The sequence below is a fragment of the Antedon mediterranea genome, chromosome 4 (genome assembly GCF_964355755.1).
Source record: "Antedon mediterranea chromosome 4, ecAntMedi1.1, whole genome shotgun sequence".
NCBI classification, from domain to species: Eukaryota; Metazoa; Echinodermata; class Crinoidea; order Comatulida; family Antedonidae; genus Antedon; species Antedon mediterranea.
In genome coordinates, this window is record NC_092673.1 from 34,734,287 (window position 1) to 34,756,167 (window position 21,881).

The 21,881-nt window shown below is 34.7% G+C and overlaps 3 protein-coding genes across 4 annotated transcripts in view; 2 read left to right on the forward strand and 1 right to left on the reverse strand.

The window, feature by feature from the left end:
* Positions 1-3,121, reverse strand: part of LOC140047838 (uncharacterized) — a 73,579-nt gene extending 70,458 nt beyond the window's left edge. Inside the window, exon 1 of the mRNA XM_072092870.1 lies at positions 1,898-3,121. Within this exon, the coding sequence (XP_071948971.1) occupies positions 1,898-3,011 (1,114 nt within the window). The 5' untranslated portion in view covers positions 3,012-3,121. The remainder of the gene's footprint in view (positions 1-1,897) is intronic.
* Positions 3,122-7,783: 4,662 nt separating this feature from the next.
* Positions 7,784-10,834, forward strand: LOC140046451 (uncharacterized). The gene is made up of 5 exons (XM_072091095.1): positions 7,784-8,115; positions 8,535-8,611; positions 8,705-8,764; positions 9,194-9,340; positions 9,674-10,834. The coding sequence occupies exons 1-5, from the start codon at positions 8,093-8,095 to the stop codon at positions 10,588-10,590; spliced, it is 1,224 nt and encodes a 407-aa protein (XP_071947196.1). The 5' UTR covers positions 7,784-8,092; the 3' UTR covers positions 10,591-10,834.
* Positions 10,835-11,182: 348 nt separating this feature from the next.
* LOC140047410 (charged multivesicular body protein 3-like) lies at positions 11,183-20,748 on the forward strand. Of its 2 annotated transcripts, none has more exons than XM_072092428.1 (6): positions 11,183-11,327; positions 11,898-11,958; positions 12,376-12,555; positions 16,327-16,448; positions 16,918-17,032; positions 17,382-20,748. In XM_072092428.1, exons 1-6 carry the CDS (start codon positions 11,283-11,285, stop codon positions 17,516-17,518), a joined length of 660 nt encoding a protein of 219 aa, XP_071948529.1. In that variant the 5' UTR covers positions 11,183-11,282; the 3' UTR covers positions 17,519-20,748. The 2 variants fall into 2 exon arrangements, with proteins under 2 accessions (XP_071948529.1, XP_071948530.1); XM_072092429.1 differs by having other exon boundaries at positions 11,219-11,343.
* The last annotated feature ends 1,133 nt before the right edge of the window (positions 20,749-21,881 follow it).

Below are 21,881 nucleotides of genomic sequence, written 5' to 3' on the forward strand. Positions count from 1 at the left end.
ACAAGTCTCCGAATTGCGTTAATAGGTCAGTATTATGAAAGTTCCATGATACAGCCTGAAATGTTCGTCACATGTTATCCTGTATCATAGAATTTGGTTAGAGAAGTACACCCAGTAGTTATATTTCTAAAACACGTTTATGATTGTGCTTCGTGGACCTATGTGAAATAATTATTATTAAATTTCGTAAACTCTATTGCCATTTGTTTTGACCGCGTAATGAGCTATTAGTCTTCCAATTGATAAAATAGGCAATAGCGGTGATATAGTTGATTTTCAACTACAGACGATAAAAGTATTATTTTGCAATGCGAGGTAGACAACGATACCGCAGATTGACATTTACAGTTAGATTAATCAAAGTATCGAAAAAGTCATTGCAAAGCATTCTAAAGCTCTGTTTACGCTATCAAGTAGTTCGACAAAAAAAAGTGTGATATGGTAGTGATATGACATCATCATGTCCATATATGGGTACATCACATTTTGTTGTCACATAAAGTTTGATAGGAGTATAGACTGAGCTTTACAGTTACAAATTGTTACAAATTTAGACAAGCAGGTGGCTACATATTCCCGATAAGATATATCTATGTCTATATTGTGAATTTTTCCGGTAATCGCATCTGATTTTCGTATATAAAAAACTCGGGCATTCTGCCAAACTCTATACATTGTTTGAAATGGAGACAAGCAAGGTAATTACGTATTCCCGACAAGATATATTATTTTTGTTAATACGAATTGTCCTAGTTATGACTGTATAACAACATTTAATGTGTTTACTGAATTTGAATTAATATGTATCCGGGTCATAAAGTTAGATGTGTGCACGTCTACATGCTTAGCATTGCGTGTCGTATATTGATACATGCTTTATCTAGTTATCGACGTCTGAAGTTGTTATAGGTTGGTTGGTTGGAATTTCCCTAAAGTGTGCTCTGACATGAACATCATTTTAAAATTAAACCTACAACGGGCTCATTCGTATAGGAAACAAAAGTACTTTAAATTTACAAGGCCAACAGCCATTAAGTCGCGTGCTACAATGCATAGTGATACCGGACCGACAGACAGACCGACAGACGGACCGACAGACAGACAGACCGACCGACCGACCGACATAGTAAACTATACTGACCGAAATTACTGAACATGTTTAAAAATGTTGAAATGTTTAAAAACATTTATATTTTTTTAATTTATACGTGCGTAGCCTGTCACTTTTGACGTGCTCGTATAACGTAATTTCGAGTTGAAAAGTAAGTCAAGAAAACAGAAATCGTGCAAAAAGAGTGCGCAATTTAACGCGCAGTGCGCGCGCAAAAATAGGCGCACTCATGGCAATTTTGTAAACGCTTAAAATTGCCTGAAACGTACTCTTATTTCATAGAAAATAAAAAATTTTAAGCGCGCGTACGCATGCGTTACATGCGCTACGCACGTAATTGTATTGCCATATGATGATTTACCAAATTTTATTTAATTGTGATTCATGGTTGTGAAGATATGATTACAAACGTGATTTCGTTAAATCGTGCGTAGACCGCGTAATTTTTTATTGCGCACCGTGAAAACATAACCACATCGATTCCTGGCCATAAGGAATATACTGTGAAAAATTGACCTAGCTAGATTAAACTGATATCAAGATACGGTCAGAAAGCGATAAAACGCATAGTGATACCGGACCGACAGACCAACAGACCGGCCGACCGACCGACATAGTGAACTATAGAGTCGCTTCCACGCGACTAAAAACAAAAGACCGGTCTGAATTGTAAACCAGTTGTCCGAGACCAAGAAAGAGGTTATTCAATTTTTAGTGTTTATATTTAACGTGTTTACGGTGGTTTATTTTGGGTATTTAAAAAGAAAGATTAATACAGTAACTCACCGGTTTTCAATCTTGAGTTCTCCGTTTCAAAATCAAAGACATCACTATCGCTATCAACATTTTCTTTAAACTCATAATCAATTGAATCACAATTTTCTTGTACAATAACTATAGGTGTTTCGTCTCTGGATTTTCTTCGTCGGTGCCACCATTCTTTGATGGCCAAACTCTTCCGTCTTGGTGGTTTCATCTCCCTGGGGCTAGGTGGTTCCATATCGGACTCGATAGAATCAACAGACTCTTTACTGCCGTGTGGTGAACGCGTTCGAGTTACTCTTGCCACCAGTCGTGGAATGGCCAGTAAAGACACAGACGGCCTTCGATTGTCAGAACTGTTTGAAAGTTCTCTGGTAGATCCTTTATAATCTGTGCATCCAATTTTTTGTAGTAACTCCATTTTCTTATGTATAATTTCCGTTTGGATGTTTGTAAGAAACGGATACATATCCACTGGTTTAACACCTTTTTTGTTTTGAATTGTTATTCGTGCCCCGTGTTCAAGAAGAATGATCAAACATTCATGGCACTCTGTGTGCCGTTGCGCGGCTACGTGCACCGGGGTGTCACCGTTATCGTCTGCGCAATTGACGTCTGCACCATACTTGATCAGCAACCTCGTAAACTCTGCGTTGTTTTCTGACACCGACAATGATAATGGTGGACCACTTAGGAAATGGAAGAAATCTTGGTAGTATTTGGTGATATCATTGCTTGTGCTTTGCGAATAAGAAAACCCTGTATTGTTTAACAGTTTGCGAATGATATCAACGCATTCTGATTTGGAAGTTGCAGATGCGTCAGGGTTGCGTTGACTTTCAAGAATTTCACGCGCAACTGCCGCTGACCAGTGCGAAACAGCAAAATGTAAGGCAGCCTTCAATACAACCTTATAGACGGTGTAAATCCCAACTGTTATACACTCGTCATCATCATCGTCATTTTTGTTTGAATCTTTATCACTTTCGTCATCATTTCCAATGATTATGTTGACCTTAGAGTTCATTCCTTCCATTATCCATTGCACTGTTGCTACGTCATCATTTCGAATCGCGTCAATAAACATCTGATTGCCGTCTTCTTCAGTCGTCGATTCATCGTCACTGATAATAGACATTTTGAATGAAATACAACCTCAATTGGCTTCCTCTGGTTTTATAGTTAACCTAGTAACAACATCATTCCAAGATTTTGTTCCAAAAAGTAATGTGCCCTGGATAACGGTTGGTCAATAATAGCCACCTTGAACATTCGTCAAATATATTCATTTTTGGTCATTTAGTTGGAACAAGAAAGAGCCATGTCTCTCTTCCCTTGATTGAACAACAATATTTGATTCAAACCACGTTCCTTGTTGTGAAGATCTGGAGCGGTGATCCAATTTTGCATCCTGTAGAAGAGGAGATAATGAATAATTTAGCTTTATACGAAGTACCAGCATTGTTTAGCATATTAAATTATTATATAGCGAATAAACAACTTTATCTCTAGGCTCTGGAAGATGAATGTGTTACACATTTTCCACTAATATTATATTATGCACAAATTACCTGCCTCTAATTTCGAAAACATACTAACAGACAAATCGATTAATGTGGTATTACATACATGTTTTGCGGCTTGAAAAACACTTACCTGAGAAATGTGAAATGTTATCGTGATGTATGGACTCGGTTTAAAATTAGGAATGTATAATACAACAATATAAATTGACTAAAGATATCGGGACCGATCAATAATATTATTTTAGACATTGGAATAACAAGACATTATAAAGCGTCACTTAAAAAGGTGGTTACGGGTTTGAAATATATAAACATTGATAATATAAACCCAACTTATTGTTAGACAGGGGTGAAGCAGCAAGCACCCCTTTGATGCTAGCATATTTACTGATTTTTAAGACAATTGGTAACTATTAGTAATAAAATAAATTTTTTCTAGCATTCGATTAATCGCTGTCGTAAAATAAATGGGTTATTATAAACATGCAAAGGTGTATAATAAACAATGGCAATTAGGAAACCGGTACCCTTTAAGCCAAAGATTAATTTTTTTCATATGAAATTCAATAGTCATGTTGATAAACAGTTATCGCCCACATAGACACATTTGGTTATAAAAAGTAACAAGGTATATTTGATTTCAGATGAAGTTATTTCTTCATTATGAAGTATTAATAGCAGGATATCAGGCCTACTGTAATTACCATCTCCACCGTAATCTATATCTTCATCATACGTCATTATTAAACATTATAATCAGTTAATACTATATAAGTATGAACTATTATTAGTACTCATCATCGCCGTCATCATCATCGCTAAGCTTATTTTGAATCCCATGAGGACGCAAAGCAATTAATTTGACCAATCACAAGGGATAGTTTAGATGATTCGTCGCTTGTGATTGGTCAATTTACTTGCGTTGTGGCGTAGTGCGAACCAAGCCTTATCAGTATCATTAAAATCATAAATATCACTCATCAACATTTTAATAACCGTTTATCATTATTAGCATGCACTCATAGTATATTATCATTCTTGTAGTTTTTATCAACATTAGTGTTGTTAACTTATTATTACCTTCGCTTTTTGTTGCTTCTTCTTATTTTTACTCTTAAACCAAATTTTACAGAACATGAGCAGACACATTATGGTTACCTGGTTACGGCTTGATTTAAATGTTTTTGGTTTTTCTATTTGACAAATTATCAGACAAGAATATAAAACAATTATTTAGTTGAATGTTGTATATAGGATGTCACTTATATTCGATGGTATCGACGTACGTGTCATCATAATCTCCCAAACTATTTTTTGTAAATGTACCAAAATACTATTTAATTAATCCACCCTGTAATTTTAACATGGAAATAAAGATTTCCGATAATATGTAAAACATGTGAAAAGATTTAATATCCCAAAGCAGCAGATACTATACTTAGGCCTAATAACAATTTTTACATCCAGGGAGATGATTCAAAAAGTCCCCGGGTCATCAACAGAAATGCTTGTTTTAACATTGACTATCATTAACTGGAAATAATAAAAGAGCGTATTTAAACCTATCGAAAGAAGTAAAAGAATGATATTAATAAAAGCAGTTCTGTTTCACATTACCTTGATTCAATTTCCTGCATTGCATCGGTTGAGTGGAGATTGGTTCGTTGTCAAGATATTTCTAAGTGCGCTTCTTCATCCTATAGCATCACCGTCGTTACTACTAAACATCTTATATGCGGTACACGAACACAACTGATTGGTTTACTTGAAAATCAAGGAACAGACGATGTGATTTCCCGCTACGTCAGCAGCACGACGACAATCGCAGTTGATTAGCCGCTTAATTAATAGTTCATTCTTGTAACCAACACTCTTTGAATTGTATGTGACAAAGGCAATCATTCACGTTACTATCTTAATCTCGGTATAGCTGTTTTTGCTAATGCGCAAACACACTATATCAAATAGGACCATACAATAAATAAATAATATTGACCCTTCCCTCTCATTGCTTCTGAAAGTACCTAGACCAGCAATTACCCTGGCCCCAGCCCCTGTATACACATGGTTATCCCCTAGCCTTCCTCTGACCCCAGCTCATGGATATCCAGGCCACAGCATCAGGACAACCCAATTTACTCCCCTGGGATCCTCTCCTTATACAATCCAGACGTACGGGTCTTATTAGCAGGCCTATGCGTATAGTTTGTATGTTCCTATGTTGATATCTTAAACTCATAAGCTGTAAATTTTGCTGTTTAATAATACCGAGCAGTACATTGGAGTACGTTATGATTAATACAATAGTTGCTTTGTGTAGTATTGTATCGATAGGAAATTAACTACGTTAGAGCTTGCTTGTTATGCAGTTATGGCATAATATTGCTACTTTTACAGTTTAAATCAATTACAACGTTGAAATACTGATGTAGGCCCATCTTGCTTCTACCCACGGTGCATTAGGTGTTCATTTTTGTATTAATTTTTAGTAGGCCTATAGTAATAATTTATTTGGTACGATGAGATTGATTATGTATAAAAGCATTTACGTAATAGGCATAATGCATGAGAATGTTTAAATGACGAATAGTAGTTGTTAGGCTTAATGACAGAGTAGATGATATGTGTCATATATTTGGAATATCGGTTAGGTCAGGGAAGAGTCACTCTTAATTCCCTGTAGGCCAGCCCAAAAAGTAAATGGGTTATTTATGGGTCACTGGTAGGCCTAGAAGCGCCAGCGCCGTGACAAGCGACGAGCCGACTCATTATAGCGTGACCCAACCCAACCTGACCACCACACCAACCGTTAGGCTTTGGGAATGAAATTACACTCTTCCCTGGACTACTTATTAATACTTTACAACTACAAACCTTCATGATTGTTCCGGTCATTTCAACTTTGCATTGGATAAAGTGTCTGACAGGGCTACACAGCCAGGCGCATGATGAGGAATCCTATTCTAAAACCACCCGCGTCCGACAGGGCTCACCTAGGCTAGAGCGTCAAAATAAAAATCACCTACCAGGTCTAGGCCTAGCGAATTGCCCATGCTTATAAACAATATCAATTAAATAAATCTCCCAACACATAAAACTGTCTTGCGTTTGGACTATGTGAATATTTATAGATATTCCTTCCTTGGTTGTCAAAGCAGTGATATTTACTCACATTCTTCCTTTTTTAGACTACTGTGTTCGCTCGAAGTTCAGTCAAAAGATCGGCTGACTTTTCCCAACAATCCACTTATTTGATTGGTCAAAAGTCAATGTAGTCCATGACTACACTATCCGGTAATCTGATTGGTCAGTAGTCAATTAAGACTAACTTATCAATGTAGTAAAACATTTTTGTAATTTTCAAACGTTTTTTTAAAATGTGTAGTTTATACACCATGTATTATTATATAGCCTTTCTATGAATTCAATTCAATAATATATTTAATTTAATGTATTTAAAAAAATTTTATGATGAAAAATAATTGTATGGCTCGATTATTCGCGAGCTTTAAATCTATGTTGCGCCATTACATCTCCTGGTACGGTGTCACTGACTGTATTTTTATGTAATACGCTTGTTTGTAACGACTAGAAACAAGCCACACAATAGCAGACGACCTTCTGCTGATACATCTAGTAGTTTTTGTCAAACACGATTTATCCGCCCACGTTTTCCAATGGCATTTGAATTCAGTTAGCATAATACTTTATAGTCCTACTGTCGAAACAAAAACATCTTTGAATATAACTATGAAAAAACACCAATTATTTTCATTAACTTAAGTTGTAGAAATACGCCTTAGTTACCAACTAAATTGGAAAGTAGAAGTTAATTTAAATTGAATTTAAATCTCAATAATGTTCTTAATTAACTTAAAGATGTTTCTGAAATGTACGTAGCATCTTGGGGAATACATGGTAATGGTGGAAAAACACAATTAGTTTTATAGAAATAGTTTTTTGAAATACGCCCTATACTGTAGTCACCAGATAAACTAAATTGGAAATGTATTGGATTCAAAATCTCAATACTGCATTATGTTAATTAAAGATATGCCTGAAATATACGTAGCATTGCGTATTAAATATCGCGGAATCCGCCTTTTCAAAGTTTAAAATGCCATTATAATGAGTCGCTGCCCAACCTGCTATCATTAATATCTAATATACTTTGCAATGTCCAATTGTATTGAAGGAAATTAAATGTTCAACATTATTGGAACCATGTTGTTAATTTCGTAATGAGAACGCCGCTAATTAAAGCCTGAATATTCATTGTTGATTAATTATAAAAAATCAATTTGATTAAAAGTGTGTTGCATTGTTAGTATTAGTGATAGTTAGCGGTTGATTGCTTGCTTTATTTATTTATGGATGTAGGGTGTAGGTGTACATTTTTGACAACCTAAATAGTAAAAAACTGAATGTTTTCTAGTTATTTCATCCAGTTGATGAAATATTATCTCACAATTCTGATCGTCTTCCCTTCTCCACACCACCTCTGACAACTAAATTTATCAGTTTGCCGCCCTCTAGAATAACTAACTAACACTATCAATCATGTGATATCGTCAGCAAATGGCTGATCTGTTGTGCGTTAGATTTGTTGTACTGTTAGATTTTTGACAACAAAAACAAAACAGTGCATGCTTCTTTTATATTAATAGTATTTTGATTCAGTGATAAATGCAACATGGATGATGATAATGATAAAAAGTAAGTTGTATTTATGTCTCAGATTTGATGTCTGGTTGCCCAGACCTTAGGATAGAAACTAGGCTAGCCGCTACTTTTGACGTGTGTGCGAGAATATCATCAGTACTTACACAGTACACTGCTACAACAACATTATAGTATTATAATTATAATATATTTATATTATAGGCCTATATATAGTATATAGGCTATTTCACTGCAGTTGAGTGCAGTTTCTTTACAAAAACCAAATACAATATAGCCTAGATTACTGTAGGCCTAGGCTAGGCGTGTCCGTCCTAAAACTAAGCCCTACCAACGTGATTAATCCATGCCAAATATTGAAATAAAGCTCATACATTTTTATACCATATTTTTTAAACTTTTTAAATTATATTTATGACTTTTTTAATTTTTTTATTTTTTTTTTATATTTTCAGAACATTTCTCATTGACATAAACATAAAATACCAGTTTACAGGAACAGAGGGTGATATTGTTGAGAGACTAAAGAATGGTATATATAAATTATTTACTTTTTTCAATACTTTAACAAAATGTTTATCCACACAATTGTTTATCATTACTATATTTTCTATTTTTCATTTAGATAAAGAATCAATGAAGAATTCCTGTAATTCTTTGCTTAACACCGGATCAATTAACAATGGTAAGCTTTGTAATTGTTTAGACAGACTGCATATACATGATTCATGCTATGAAAGCCCTCTTCTTGCAGAGATGACAAAAAACATGGTGACCAGCGAAGCTGTAGCAATGTTTTCAAAGGGTTCCTAGACACCATGTTAATTTTTAAAAGGGTCGTATAAGAAAAAAAATTACTGTAAAATGTTAAAAGATTGCCCTACATCACTGAAGGAAATTGAAATGTTTTTTGATTGTCTAAAATCTATCGAAAAAACACCACACAGTAAAAGCATAGGCGATTCTTTTTAGGATTTTTAAATTTACATGGTGTCCGGGAATCTGCAAAATGTCTTCTGTAGCACGAAAATGATCTATTTAATTGATATCTTACTAGCGCTCCTCTCTGGTTTGTGATAATAAACAAAACAATGCATTTTGTTATGCCCATTAGATACTTCATTTGATATATCTGTCACTGCTGTCCACATCTCCAATGCTGTAACTAAGCAAATGTGTACCGTCAAAGCTGATCAACCAATCAGTGAAGCTCTTGAAGTACTTGCCACAGCAACAGAATTAAGACAGACAATGGGATCAGGTTGGTAATTCTTTCGTGGTGAGGGTGATCAGTGAGGTAAAGGAGAATGATGACAATAATGATGACTATCATTTGTAGTAATAGGGAGGTTTTACAACGCTACGAAAACGGACACATCACGCACACATTCGGCGTTTTCATAAGCCAGTAAAAATCTGTTTCTTATGGCAAAGAAATATTGAGGGCGCTATCCGAAATATGCCTGTGGAGGTACGTGTTGCTTGGCTGCCTAGGCCTAGCGTAACATCAAAGCGGTTGTTTATTTGAATAAATACGGTATATGAATATAACTACTGTACTTACTTTTTATCTATCATACTTTTAATATTTTAGAACCAGCCCCTCAAGAAAACATGGCGCGTACTATTACTGAAGACAGACCAGAATCTGATATTGTTAAACAGAGCATGAATGCTATACTGCCCTCATGTGTTTCAATCATCAAACCTCAAACGGAACATCATATTAAATCTAAAAATAAAAAGGTTACGAACACTACAAGATGTAGGCCGCGACCCATAGCTATCAAACCTCAACCTCCTACTATTTACGGCCACACAGCCAGCACCTCGCAGCAGTTTGTTCCGTTAATTTTAAAACCAGTTAATAACCCTTTCACCATAATTCCACAAACACAAGTAGTTCAAACAGACGATACTATGGCAATCAAGAAACCCATGTCGTGTAGCCAACCGATTTCACCACAAGCATCAGAGTTTGTTAATAATCAAAAATCTTTTGCATCTGATCTTCACACGTTTCGACCGGTTAAACCAAACGAACTGCTTCTAGACATATACGAAAGTCACTTACATATGTTTGCAGAGAGTGTCTACTCAAGGTCAAGTCTGTGGGACAAAGTTGCCACCAAAATGGTGGAACACGGTTACAAAGTTACAGGGTGCCAGTGTAACAATAGGTGGCGATATTTACTAGCTACATTTAATAAAGTTGCAGCTAGTGGTGAGGGTACACATTCTTTTAAGTATTTTAACCGTGTAGCTGAAATTCTTCATAAAAAAAGTACAATGCCTGGCGTGAAGTCGCAAGGAGTACTTGACGAGGCCATGCTTGAGGTGCTTGGTCATGCGGAACAGCCGGTTGTCAAGAAACGACGAAGGAGAAAGGAGGACGAGAAAGACGAATTAATAGCAACATTAAGTAAAAAGATGGAACAATTACAAGAAATGCAGAATGAGATGACTACCTTTTTATCAGAATTTAAGAGTGGCGCTATTAAAAAGCAATAAACAAATATATATAAAGATTAAATAATTAATTATCAATGATGATTAAAAATCAAGGTAGGTGTACTCATGGAGGTATACCTCCATGGTGTACTACAGTATTTTCTCAAATGTTAATACTGTATATAACCATCATCAATTCAATGAATTTTTTTTTTATTTTAAACTGTTTAAAAAAGAAAATTATGAAAAAAGTTAAAATATGTTACACAGATACATAGAATAAATTAGATAATTGAATTGTGAACATTGCATTCAATAAAAAACAAAGCAATTTGTTTTGTTGCAACATATACAATTGTGTTTTTATATTTTGTTTAATATTTCTGTAAATGTATTAAAGTGAAACCTATTTGTCTAAACCAAAATCTTACAAATAATAAATAAATTTGAAAAAAATATGTCAAGCCTAATCAACCATTAACTGTATACAGTACTGTAAATTTTTATATGAAAAGCACATTGAGGGCGCATGTTTACTGTAATTTCCAGAGCCATATAATAATGGCTCTGGTAATTTCGAAGAACCGCTGACCCCGCAGTGTTGTCTGGTTGTTTTTGACAATGGTAAACGCGTTTTTAATTATTATGATGCATTGTTAACGCGATTAGTCATCAAGTTGTGTTGTTGTGTGTCATCGCTGCTCTGGTTGTTTTCGGTGTGATTTTTCGTAAAAGGAACCGTTTTTTAAGCTATGGGTCTTTTTGGAAAGACACCCCAGAAGGATCCAAAAGAACAAGTAAAATATTCATGCCGTAAATATTATCAAAGGTTATACATAGGTTTAGTTAGGCTAATGTTTATCCTAGGCCTAGGCTAGATAGGCATACTAGCAGGCCTCGTTTGGGGAAATATCGTCGTTTCCCTGACTGACTTCCCTGCTCATCTTCGCCCTACTAGGCCTAGGCCTAGTACTACTAGGAGTACTCTACACTACTAGCTATGCCTAGGGTATGTAGTCATAGTCATTTGTAGTCTTGGACCACGTATGAGTTTTGTATTATTTTGTTTAATGTAATAGCGTAATATTTAATAATATAGCCTAGCTAGCCTATTTTATAATCATAATATAGGCCTAGGCCTAAATGCATTTTTATTTATTTATTAAATATTAATTAAATTAAGATATGAAGATGAATAGAAATGACTGGTGCCTAAAGTAAAACTAAAATTTTAAAATTATTTTTTATTTTGTGCTACAATTTACAAATTTCTTTAAAACGTTGTTAATGTTAAGTTAGGCCGGCTTGCATTATTTTCAGCTGATTGGTGGACCTATTTTTATTCAATCTTCTTTTCATTTATTAAGGTGAGACAATGGTCGTCATCGTTACGAAAACAGCAGAGGGTCCTTGATAGGCAGATAATGGGTATGTTATGGATCATTGCTGTCTGATCATTCCGGCTGCCATAAACCAACTTTTCTTACCAATTGTTTTTTTCTCACCATTGCCTAGAGAGGGATTTCTTTTGGAAAGTACTTACGGCGATCAAAATGAACAGTATGCACTGTCACGTTCTTGGCGATCCTTTACAGTGCCAACAGTGGCCACAACATTTTTTAAATGCAAATATATCTACATATACCCTCAAAACTTAACCCTAAAAAAATAAATAAATGATATTTTCCTCCAAACATTGTGCTAGTCCAACTATATAATTTAGATAATAATAATGTTGAAGTTTACCAACATTTTATTTATATTTATTGATTGTGACTGTCACATGATAATAAAATCTAGTAAAATTAAAAATGTTTAAATATTTTTGTTATGTTATATTTTAAGCAATAAAAAGAGAAGAAGAGAAGGTCAAACGATCATTAAAAGATGCTGCAAAGAAGGGACACAAAGATGTATGTACGGTTTTAGCTAAAGAAATAGTCGGCTCTAAGAAAGCAGTGACACGTTTACACACCTCAAAAGCACAACTGAATTCAGTCGACATGCAGATGAAAAATCAGCTAGGTGAGCTAAATTTGTAGATGTCGTAGACCCAGTCTTCATAGTGACGTTGGGATTATTCAATGTACTGATAGAAAGTACAGGGTGCTGTATCTTTAGTTATACTGTCAAAATTCTATTAGACTATACGTAACTTAGACTATACGTAACTTAGACTATACGTAACTTAGACTATACGTAACTTAGACTATACGTAACTTAGACTATACGTAACTTAGACTATACGTAACTTAGACTATACGTAACTTACGCCCGTATTCTTAAACCGGACTTTAGTCGTAGTTCGAAGTTCGACTTGGAAAAGTCGTAGTTCGAACTATTACTTCAAATTCGATTCAAAAACGAAGTAGTCGAAGTTTGCAGTTCGACTTAATGAAGTCGAGCTTTTAGTCGAGTTGCACACGTCTGGGTAACAAAGGCTATACATTGGCCAATGACAAGAGAGTATTTGAGGAGCAGACGAAATTTTGCGCATTGATATCACTTTCCATTTCTTACAACACTTTTTACGCATCAGGACTATATACATGAAAAATAATTTTAATCGTTAATTATTAGAACAATATCAGTATTAATTTAACAGTGAAGTATATTTGATTAACAACAAATAAAATCTTAAAAATATATTTAGGAACCATGGCGGTACGGTAACTTTTATATTTTCTAGGACCCCAACAAAGTATGATCGCCACGAACCACGCACTTCATAGCGTGACAAGAAAGCGCTAGGCCCCCTAAACATTCCATCGCGTGGTGAATTGCCGCATCTCCCATTGTCGCTATGGCGTGACGTAGCTCAAGTCGGACTTGCGCGAAGAAAATAATGTAATTTGTATACAGTTGTAAATAAAGATGATTTTCATTATTATAATTTATACCAATGTATATTTAATTAAGCTAATATAAATATAGATATTTCATTCTTCAATATCTGGCCAATATAACAACTCAATGACTGTTACGTTTTTTATAAACATCGTTTAAAAACCATTTAGTCGACCATTTAGTCTGCCCCCTCCAGGACTAAAAAAATCGATCAAAATCCGTCTCGATTTAGTCGAGGTTGGCCTGATTTAGTCGGTGATTTAGTTGAAGTTCGGTTTATGAATTAAAATGACGTCATTTTTTTAGTTTTAGCTCGAACTACGACTAAAGTCCGGTTTAAGAATACGGGCGTTAGACTATACGTAACTTAGACTATACGTAACTTAGACTATACGTAACTTAGACTATACGTAACTTACGCCCGTATTCTTAAACCGGACTTTAGTCGTAGTTCGAAGTTCGACTTGGAAAAGTCGTAGTTCGAGCTATTACTTCAAATTCGATTAAAAAACGAAGTAGTCGAAGTTTGCAGTTCGACTTAATGAAGTCGAGCTTTTAGTCGAGTTGCACACGTCTGGGTAACAAAGGCTATACATTGGCCAATGACAAGAGAGTATTTGAGGAGCAGACGAAATTTTGCGCATTGATATCACTTTCCATTTCTTACAACACTTTTTACGCATCAGGACTATATACATGAAAAATAATTTTAATCGTTAATTATTAGAACAATATCAGTATTAATTTAACAGTGAAGTATATTTGATTAACAACAAATAAAATCTTAAAAATATATTTAGGAACCATGGCGGTACGGTAACTTTTATATTTTCTAGGACCCCAACAAAGTATGATCGCCACGAACCACGCACTTCATAGCGTGACAAGAAAGCGCTAGGCCCCCTAAACATTCCATCGCGTGGTGAATTGCCGCATCTCCCATTGTCGCTATGGCGTGACGTAGCTCAAGTCGGACTTGCGCGAAGAAAATAATGTAATTTGTATACAGTTGTAAATAAAGATGATTTTCATTATTATAATTTATACCAATGTATATTTAATTAAGCTAATATAAATATAGATATTTCATTCTTCAATATCTGGCCAATATAACAACTCAATGACTGTTACGTTTTTTATAAACATCGTTTAAAAACCATTTAGTCGACCATTTAGTCTGCCCCCTCCAGGACTAAAAAAATCGATCAAAATCCGTCTCGATTTAGTCGAGGTTGGCCTGATTTAGTCGGTGATTTAGTTGAAGTTCGGTTTATGAATTAAAATGACGTCATTTTTTTAGTTTTAGCTCGAACTACGACTAAAGTCCGGTTTAAGAATACGGGCGTTAGACTATACGTAACTTAGACTATACGTAACTTAGACTATACGTAACTTAGACTATACGTAACTTAGACTATACGTAACTTAGACTATACGTAACTTAGACTATACGTAACTTAGACTATACGTAACTTAGACTATACGTAACTTAGACTATACGTAACTTAGACTATACGTAACTTAGACTATACGTAACTTAGACTATACGTAACTTAGACTATACGTAACTTAGACTATACGTAACTTAGACTATACGTAACTTAGACTATACGTAACTTCAAGGCAAAGTTTATCTTAGTAAAATGTGATTTTGTTTTCTTTATACAATTTGGTCGTTAAGATGCTTGACTTCGGATATCCCTAGGTCATGCGTTCAAATGCTGTCTGGCTTTTTCTTAACAAAATTACAACTCACCACTCCCAAATTGTTTATTTTTAAATAGAATATCTTGTGTATATATTTGTGTGCCTGTTTCTCCAGGAGATGAATGTAGCAAAACAACCGAGAATCCAGACATTCTCAACCACACTTTATTTCCTTTTGGAATCATATGATGTACCACAAACCTACCTTTAATAGTGGAATCATATGATGTACCACAAACCTACCTTTAATAGTGGAATCATATATGATGTACCACAAACCTACCTTTAATAGTGGAATCATATGATGTGCCACAAACCTACCTTTAATAGTGGAATCATATGATGTACCACAAACCTACCTTTAATAGTGGAATCATATGATGTACCACAAACCTACCTTTAATAGTGGAATCATATGATGTGCCACAAACCTACCTTTAATAGTGGAATCATATGATGTACCACAAACCTACCTTTAATAGTGGAATCATATGATGTACCACAAACCTACCTTTAATAGTGGAATCATATGATGTACCACAAACCTACCTTTAATAGTGGAATCATATGATGTACCACAAACCTACCTTTAATAGTGGAATCATATGATGTACCACAAACCTACCTTTAATAGTGGAATCATATGATGTACCACAAACCTACCTTTAATAGTGGAATCATATGATGTACCACAAACCTACCTTTAATAGTGTTAAACAATATTTCTCTTGTAAACAGAGAAAAGAAGGAACACCATCATAAAAAATACATACAAAGTGTTAACATAATTGACTGATATTACAAATAAAGCCATTTATAACAGATTTTCCAGGAAAGCCCAAAAAGAGCTTATTTCCATTGAGATCCTTTTATAATCTAAAATAAATATTACAAAGTAAAGACAGACCGACCGACATAGTGAACTATAGAGTCGCGTCCACCCACGCGACTAATTGTCTGTACATCAAAACAGTTAAAAAAGTACAGAAAAGCGATAAAACGCATAGTGATACCGGACTGACCGACAGACCGACCGACATAGTGAACTATAGAGTCGCGTCCACGCGACTAAAAAGGCTATGATTGACTAGTTATTTATTTAAAAACGTATTTACAGTATACAGGATGAAAAAAACATATCAGTTAAAGAATAATGAATACATTCACTAATAATTAATTCCTTTACATCTTAATATATATATTTTGATTTTAAATAACACAGCGTTGTTTGTTTATTTACAGCTATGGTGCGGATGTCTGGTGCATTAGAGAAAAGTGCTGAAGTTATGAAATCTATGCAGTCACTTTGTAAAATAGGTGAAATCCAGGGTGTCATGACAGAGATGTCAAAAGAGATGATGAAGGTATAGTAATAATGTTTTGCTTGTTCACACAGTAAATAAATCTGTGAGAAGAAAAGAAGAAGCTTTCCAAAAAAAATAAACATTTGGAGAAAAGTTTTACTTGTATTGAGGTGTGTTCGCACTGAGGCTGGATGGAGAAAACTTTTTTGTGGTCCACACACATACATTTTGTATGGAATTTTAAGTGACTTTGTGTGAACAAGGCAATCTAACAACAGGAGAATGAGCTTTACAAGATCAAATGTTTACCTCTAGTTTCGAAACGATAAGTCTCCGCCGCCTAAATGCTCGACTCATTTTCAAAGTTGTTAGATTGCCTGGGTGTGAACAGATCCATTCCTATTATCATTACACCCATTTTTCATGATATTTTAATTGGCCACCAGACCAGAATTTGGACTTGGTATGAACGTAGCTTTAATATAATTAAACATTGGAAGGAATTTGTCTTTATGTTTTGTGATTTTAGGCTGGAATTATTGAAGAGATGATAGAAGACACTTTTGAAAGTTTAGAAGATCAGGATGAACTGGAGGATGCTGCACAAGAGGAGGTCGACAAAGTTCTATTTGAAATTACAGCAGGTTAGTGAATGATTGATACAGATAGGTGAATGAAAAGTAAAATGAATGAGAACAAAGAAAGAAATCAATGGATTATTGAATACGGTATAACCTACGGGGACACCTCATTCATAATCTTACTAGGAATGCCTTCTGAATAGAATCCCCTGGATAGGGTTGTCCTCTGAATAAGGTGTTCAAAAGAAGGAGTCGTACTGTTATCATAAAAAAAGTGTCCCCTTAATTACTAATAGGGGAGTCCCTTGTATGTTTCCTGTAGTGTTAAAGAAAGAAGAGTGTTGTGATTTTAAAATCATCAAATTAAAATGCATGTAGTTTTTTTTATAAATTTTGCTTTTTTCCACTTCAGGTAAATTAGGAGAAGCACCTGGAGCTGTAAACGATTCACTACCCGAGCCAGAGGGCGCTGTTGGAGGCGTTGAAAGCGAAGATGAAGCAGAAGATTTAGATGAAATGCAAGCAAGATTAGAAGCTTTACGGAGTTAGAATTATATCAATTCATAAATGCTTTTTTTCTTTATGCTGTTCCATTTTCTATGTCAGAAATGGTTGCACCATAATGGACTACTCAATTTCTAAATTAATTTTTATTTTTTTGTACATCCGCTACTTTTAATCTGTGTCCTTCGTAACATTTCAAAAAAGAGTTACTGGAAGTGTTGCTCTAGAAACTTTATTAGTTGCTTGTCTAAATTGCATAAAGTAGAATTCCTCTTTAATATTTGTATGATATTTAAACATAATGATGCCCCAAATGATAATGTCCCCTAAATAGGGTTTTCCTTGAATATTGGTGACCCAAAAGAGGGGTTCTAATGTAGGATGTTTCACATTTTGGGGAGGTACACACAACTGGGTAAGAGACGAACCATTGAAAAGCTGTGGGCTAGTTAAAGGGGCATCATTGTAAGGTGTGTGTCCCTTTCAATTAAGTCATGATATGCCCACTGTAAGCTATGATGTTTTAGCATTTTAAGTATATTTGGAGTATACTTAACTTACCACTAAATTATTTTTTGTTGGTAAATCTATTTTTGCTCAACACCATGCTGCCCCTTTTTTCTGCTTACTTTTTGTACTACAGAAATTGGGGTCTAGTAGTCCTAAAAAGGTTTTCGTTTACATACTTGTAATGTGAATGATTTTTTTCACATTTTTTTTTCTTTCCATAAACCAAAAAAAAAACACGGTTATGTGAATTCCCAATTGCAAATTAATATTTAGGTAAAGAAATGTTTTTCTTTTCTCCTTTTATTCACAAATATTTTTTTTTAAATATTCATAGTTACGAATGTTGTAACATTAATTGCTCGTAGTATAGTTCCCTATATTGTATATATAAAATAATTTTATAAATTTAAATATTTGACATAAGATTTCATATGGTAAGCAGATTATTATATTGAAATATAATGTTAAGGAAAACTCATTAATTTAATATTAAATGATTTTATTATTATATCACTTAGTGAAATGTTTTATTGTATTTATTTACAGAAAAAATATTTAACTGAAATATTTCAATATTTATATAGATTTTTATAAACTCATAATGGGAGTGTCAAATATGCAAACTATTTGTGGGCAGAAGTTCAAATTGTGTATTTACGTCAGTTAAACAATTAAAACTTGGATCCCACTTGGAGACAACGTAAGGGAGTACGTGCAACGCAAGTGGGTTGACCAATCAAAAGCGACCGTTTGGATGATCCATCGATTATGATTGGTCAAATTACTTGTGATACGTTTGCGTCCTATTGTGAACCAAACTTGATCAGGTCAAAACATTGACGCGTGAATAAAGGAAAGAAAATACCTTGTTATTAAGTTGTATAACAGTGAAAAATATATTGTTTATTCTAGCATATCACTGGGCGTGTTGCAGTTTCTTTTCGTTTTATATTCGTATTAGAATTATTTTGGGCTTATTATTCTGAACAGTTTTCACGCCTTAATTCATTTTTATTCAGTTAAAACTGTTCTGTTATATACGTTATTTTTGGTCTATATCATTTTTATTTAATAAATATTTGCTAATTTATCAAATTGATCATAAAATAAAATTGTATAGTAGGTATAAGTTTCGTGGCGGATAAAGACGTTCTGTGTTACTTTATAGTACAGTACATTGCGAGCGCATTTTGTGATACAGTATTGTACTTAACAACAAAATTGTATTTTCGTTTTGAAAGGGGTAGTTACGCCTATATTATATTGCACGCCTATGTTATATTGCACGCCTATATTATATTGCAGGCCTATATTATATTGCACTCCCAATAGAAATATCTAGGAACTTTTAATTAGTAGGACTTGTAGGCCTATGGTCTTTCACTTTAAGTGGTAAAATGTTTTAGGTTGGATACGTCTAGGACTATATATTGCCAATTTTTAATTTAGTATTCAGGAATTGAAAATGGGATTGATACTGTGCGTCATTTTGAGACACATTAAAGCTACATTCTTTCGACGCCCGTTTCGACGCCTCTTTCCGTTCCTTGATAATTTTCTATACTAACGTTGCAAAGGTGCAATGTATATTAAGTTTATAGGTATGGACATACAATTAAAAATGCGCGCTCAATTTATCCCCAAAAGGCGCGAAGATGCTTTTAAGCAGGGAAGAGTTAAATTACATGGAAAACTCACGGACCTTACATCAAACGTTACAACGCGCGGCACCGCCGATTCGATTACATAATCAACGGATGTTCGCTCAAGACGAAGTAATTGCTTTGCGCATGCCCAGAAGCGATTGTTTTCCGGTCGGTGACCGCATGCAACAACACACTACTGATGACGTCTTCGTCGAACCGCCCCCCTTGGTAACCTGACGCATTAAACTTTTTCGATATATATCGCGACGTAGTCGTCCAATTTGTATTTTCCGTTTTTAGAAAATTTCCGTACGCACATTTCAAGTATATGTAATAGGCTAGGCCTACTTGCTACACCAGGTCCTACTTCAATCTAGGGCTAGTAGGCCTAGGCCCTAGCTAGTAAGAATGTAATTGGCACTCCTAGCTAGGCTGGCCCTAGTAGGCTAGCCTAGTTACTTTATTTAGCCTAAAATAGGCCCTACTCAACTACTACTAGGCTAGGCGCGCGGCCTACAATCTTCTCTTCTGGCTAGCTACCTAGGCCTATTTCGAATTGATATGCTTACCAAACTAAGTTAGCCTGATCCTGTTTTAACAATAAGAGTGTATTTGTAGGCTACTCGGCCATTAAAAGTATCTCCTGTGCGCGCCAGTTGCATGTACCGGTAGCCTACCTAGGTCTAGGGCCAGGCCCAGAGTTCTTCCCTGCCTGAAAATAATTCTGCATTGTATTATTATCAGTTTTACATAATAAAAATTAAGAGATCCAAATTAATAAAACATATTTCTTATTTTTTTAGGATCATTGTGTGAATACTATAGTATAATAACAATAAATACAAGTGAAATGGATGTTGGTGAGGCCATGGAGCTTTTAGAGATAATTGATGTGTTCGATAATGAGTGGACAGATTATGATTTTATGTGAACTGTATTGTGCTGGGAGGTCAAAAGTATAGAAGAAACTAATTCTTTCCTATAGACTACACCAATGACTGGTTGAAGTGACGTTCAAGGGGGAGGGGGTGCTTTTCACATAAAAGATGATGTGTATTAATTTGTTTTTTAGAAACTTAGATTTAGAAATGGAGAGGTTTTTGTCGCTAAAGGGAATGTGTAATTCCAATATCAAACAGAGTATTATTATCACACACTGGTGTAACTTAACAAATAATAAAATAAAAGCAAAAGACAAAAAAAGTTTAAGGTTGGAGTTGTAAATTTATTTTGTATAAAAATCAGTACTGTATAATCATGTCAATAAAGGTATATTTCAAAGTATGTATTCATCAAATTATGTGTTTTGTTTTTAGTCAAACCAACATACAATTTAGAATATACTTTATTTACAAAACAATTTTTTATTAAAATTGTTACATGATGTCATAATGTTTATCAATACCAGAGTAAAAAAAGAGATTCTTCGTAAGTACTGAAATATATTTTGTTCCGTGACATTCTTTATCTGCTTCAAATGGCTGAATCAACAGATTTACAAAACAAGTATCAATTTAAAATAACTAATAAGTTATGACTGTCAGATTTTCCCATCTCCCAAGGCAACTCCTTTCTATACTGAAATAGTTTTCTATTCTAGAGCATCCTGGTTGTTTTTCTCACGGAAAAAGTACACAATCCGTCTTGTACTATCAGGCTTCTTCTGTGAAAGGAATATCTTGGCCATGTCAACAAATGAAGAAACTGTGGATGAAAAAAAGGAAACATTATTATATACAGTATTCAAATAACAAAATTCAGAAACCAATACCTTCTGTAGGCAGCATCTTGGGTACCATTGCGATGAATTGCACTTGGATGAAGAGAGGAAGGCCTAGCTTATTTTAGCTAGCCTAGCCCTAGCTAGCTAGGTAAACCTACTCTACTAGAAGTTTGTTTTAATTAGGGGCCTAGGTCTAGAACTTTCATTTTATGTTAGCCTGGTATTTTTGACTTATTTAACAATTGAAAAACTAAAACAGGTTGCCTGACAGAATAGCAATAGGTGGCCGATAGGCCTAGCAACAGCGTCTATCTGGAATAGCATGTGGGCGGAGCTTACCAGCATCTCGCCGCCGAAACTGAGTAAAGGTGGTTCAGAAATCTTTTATTTTTGGTATTTGGTCGGAATTGGTCGCAAATAAAAACGGGACCACAATATATATAGATGTTATTGGTTTCACATATCTGAGCTAGACATTAGGCAATTTTAGGCATATGTCTCTAAATGCTGATATAAAAGACGATACATT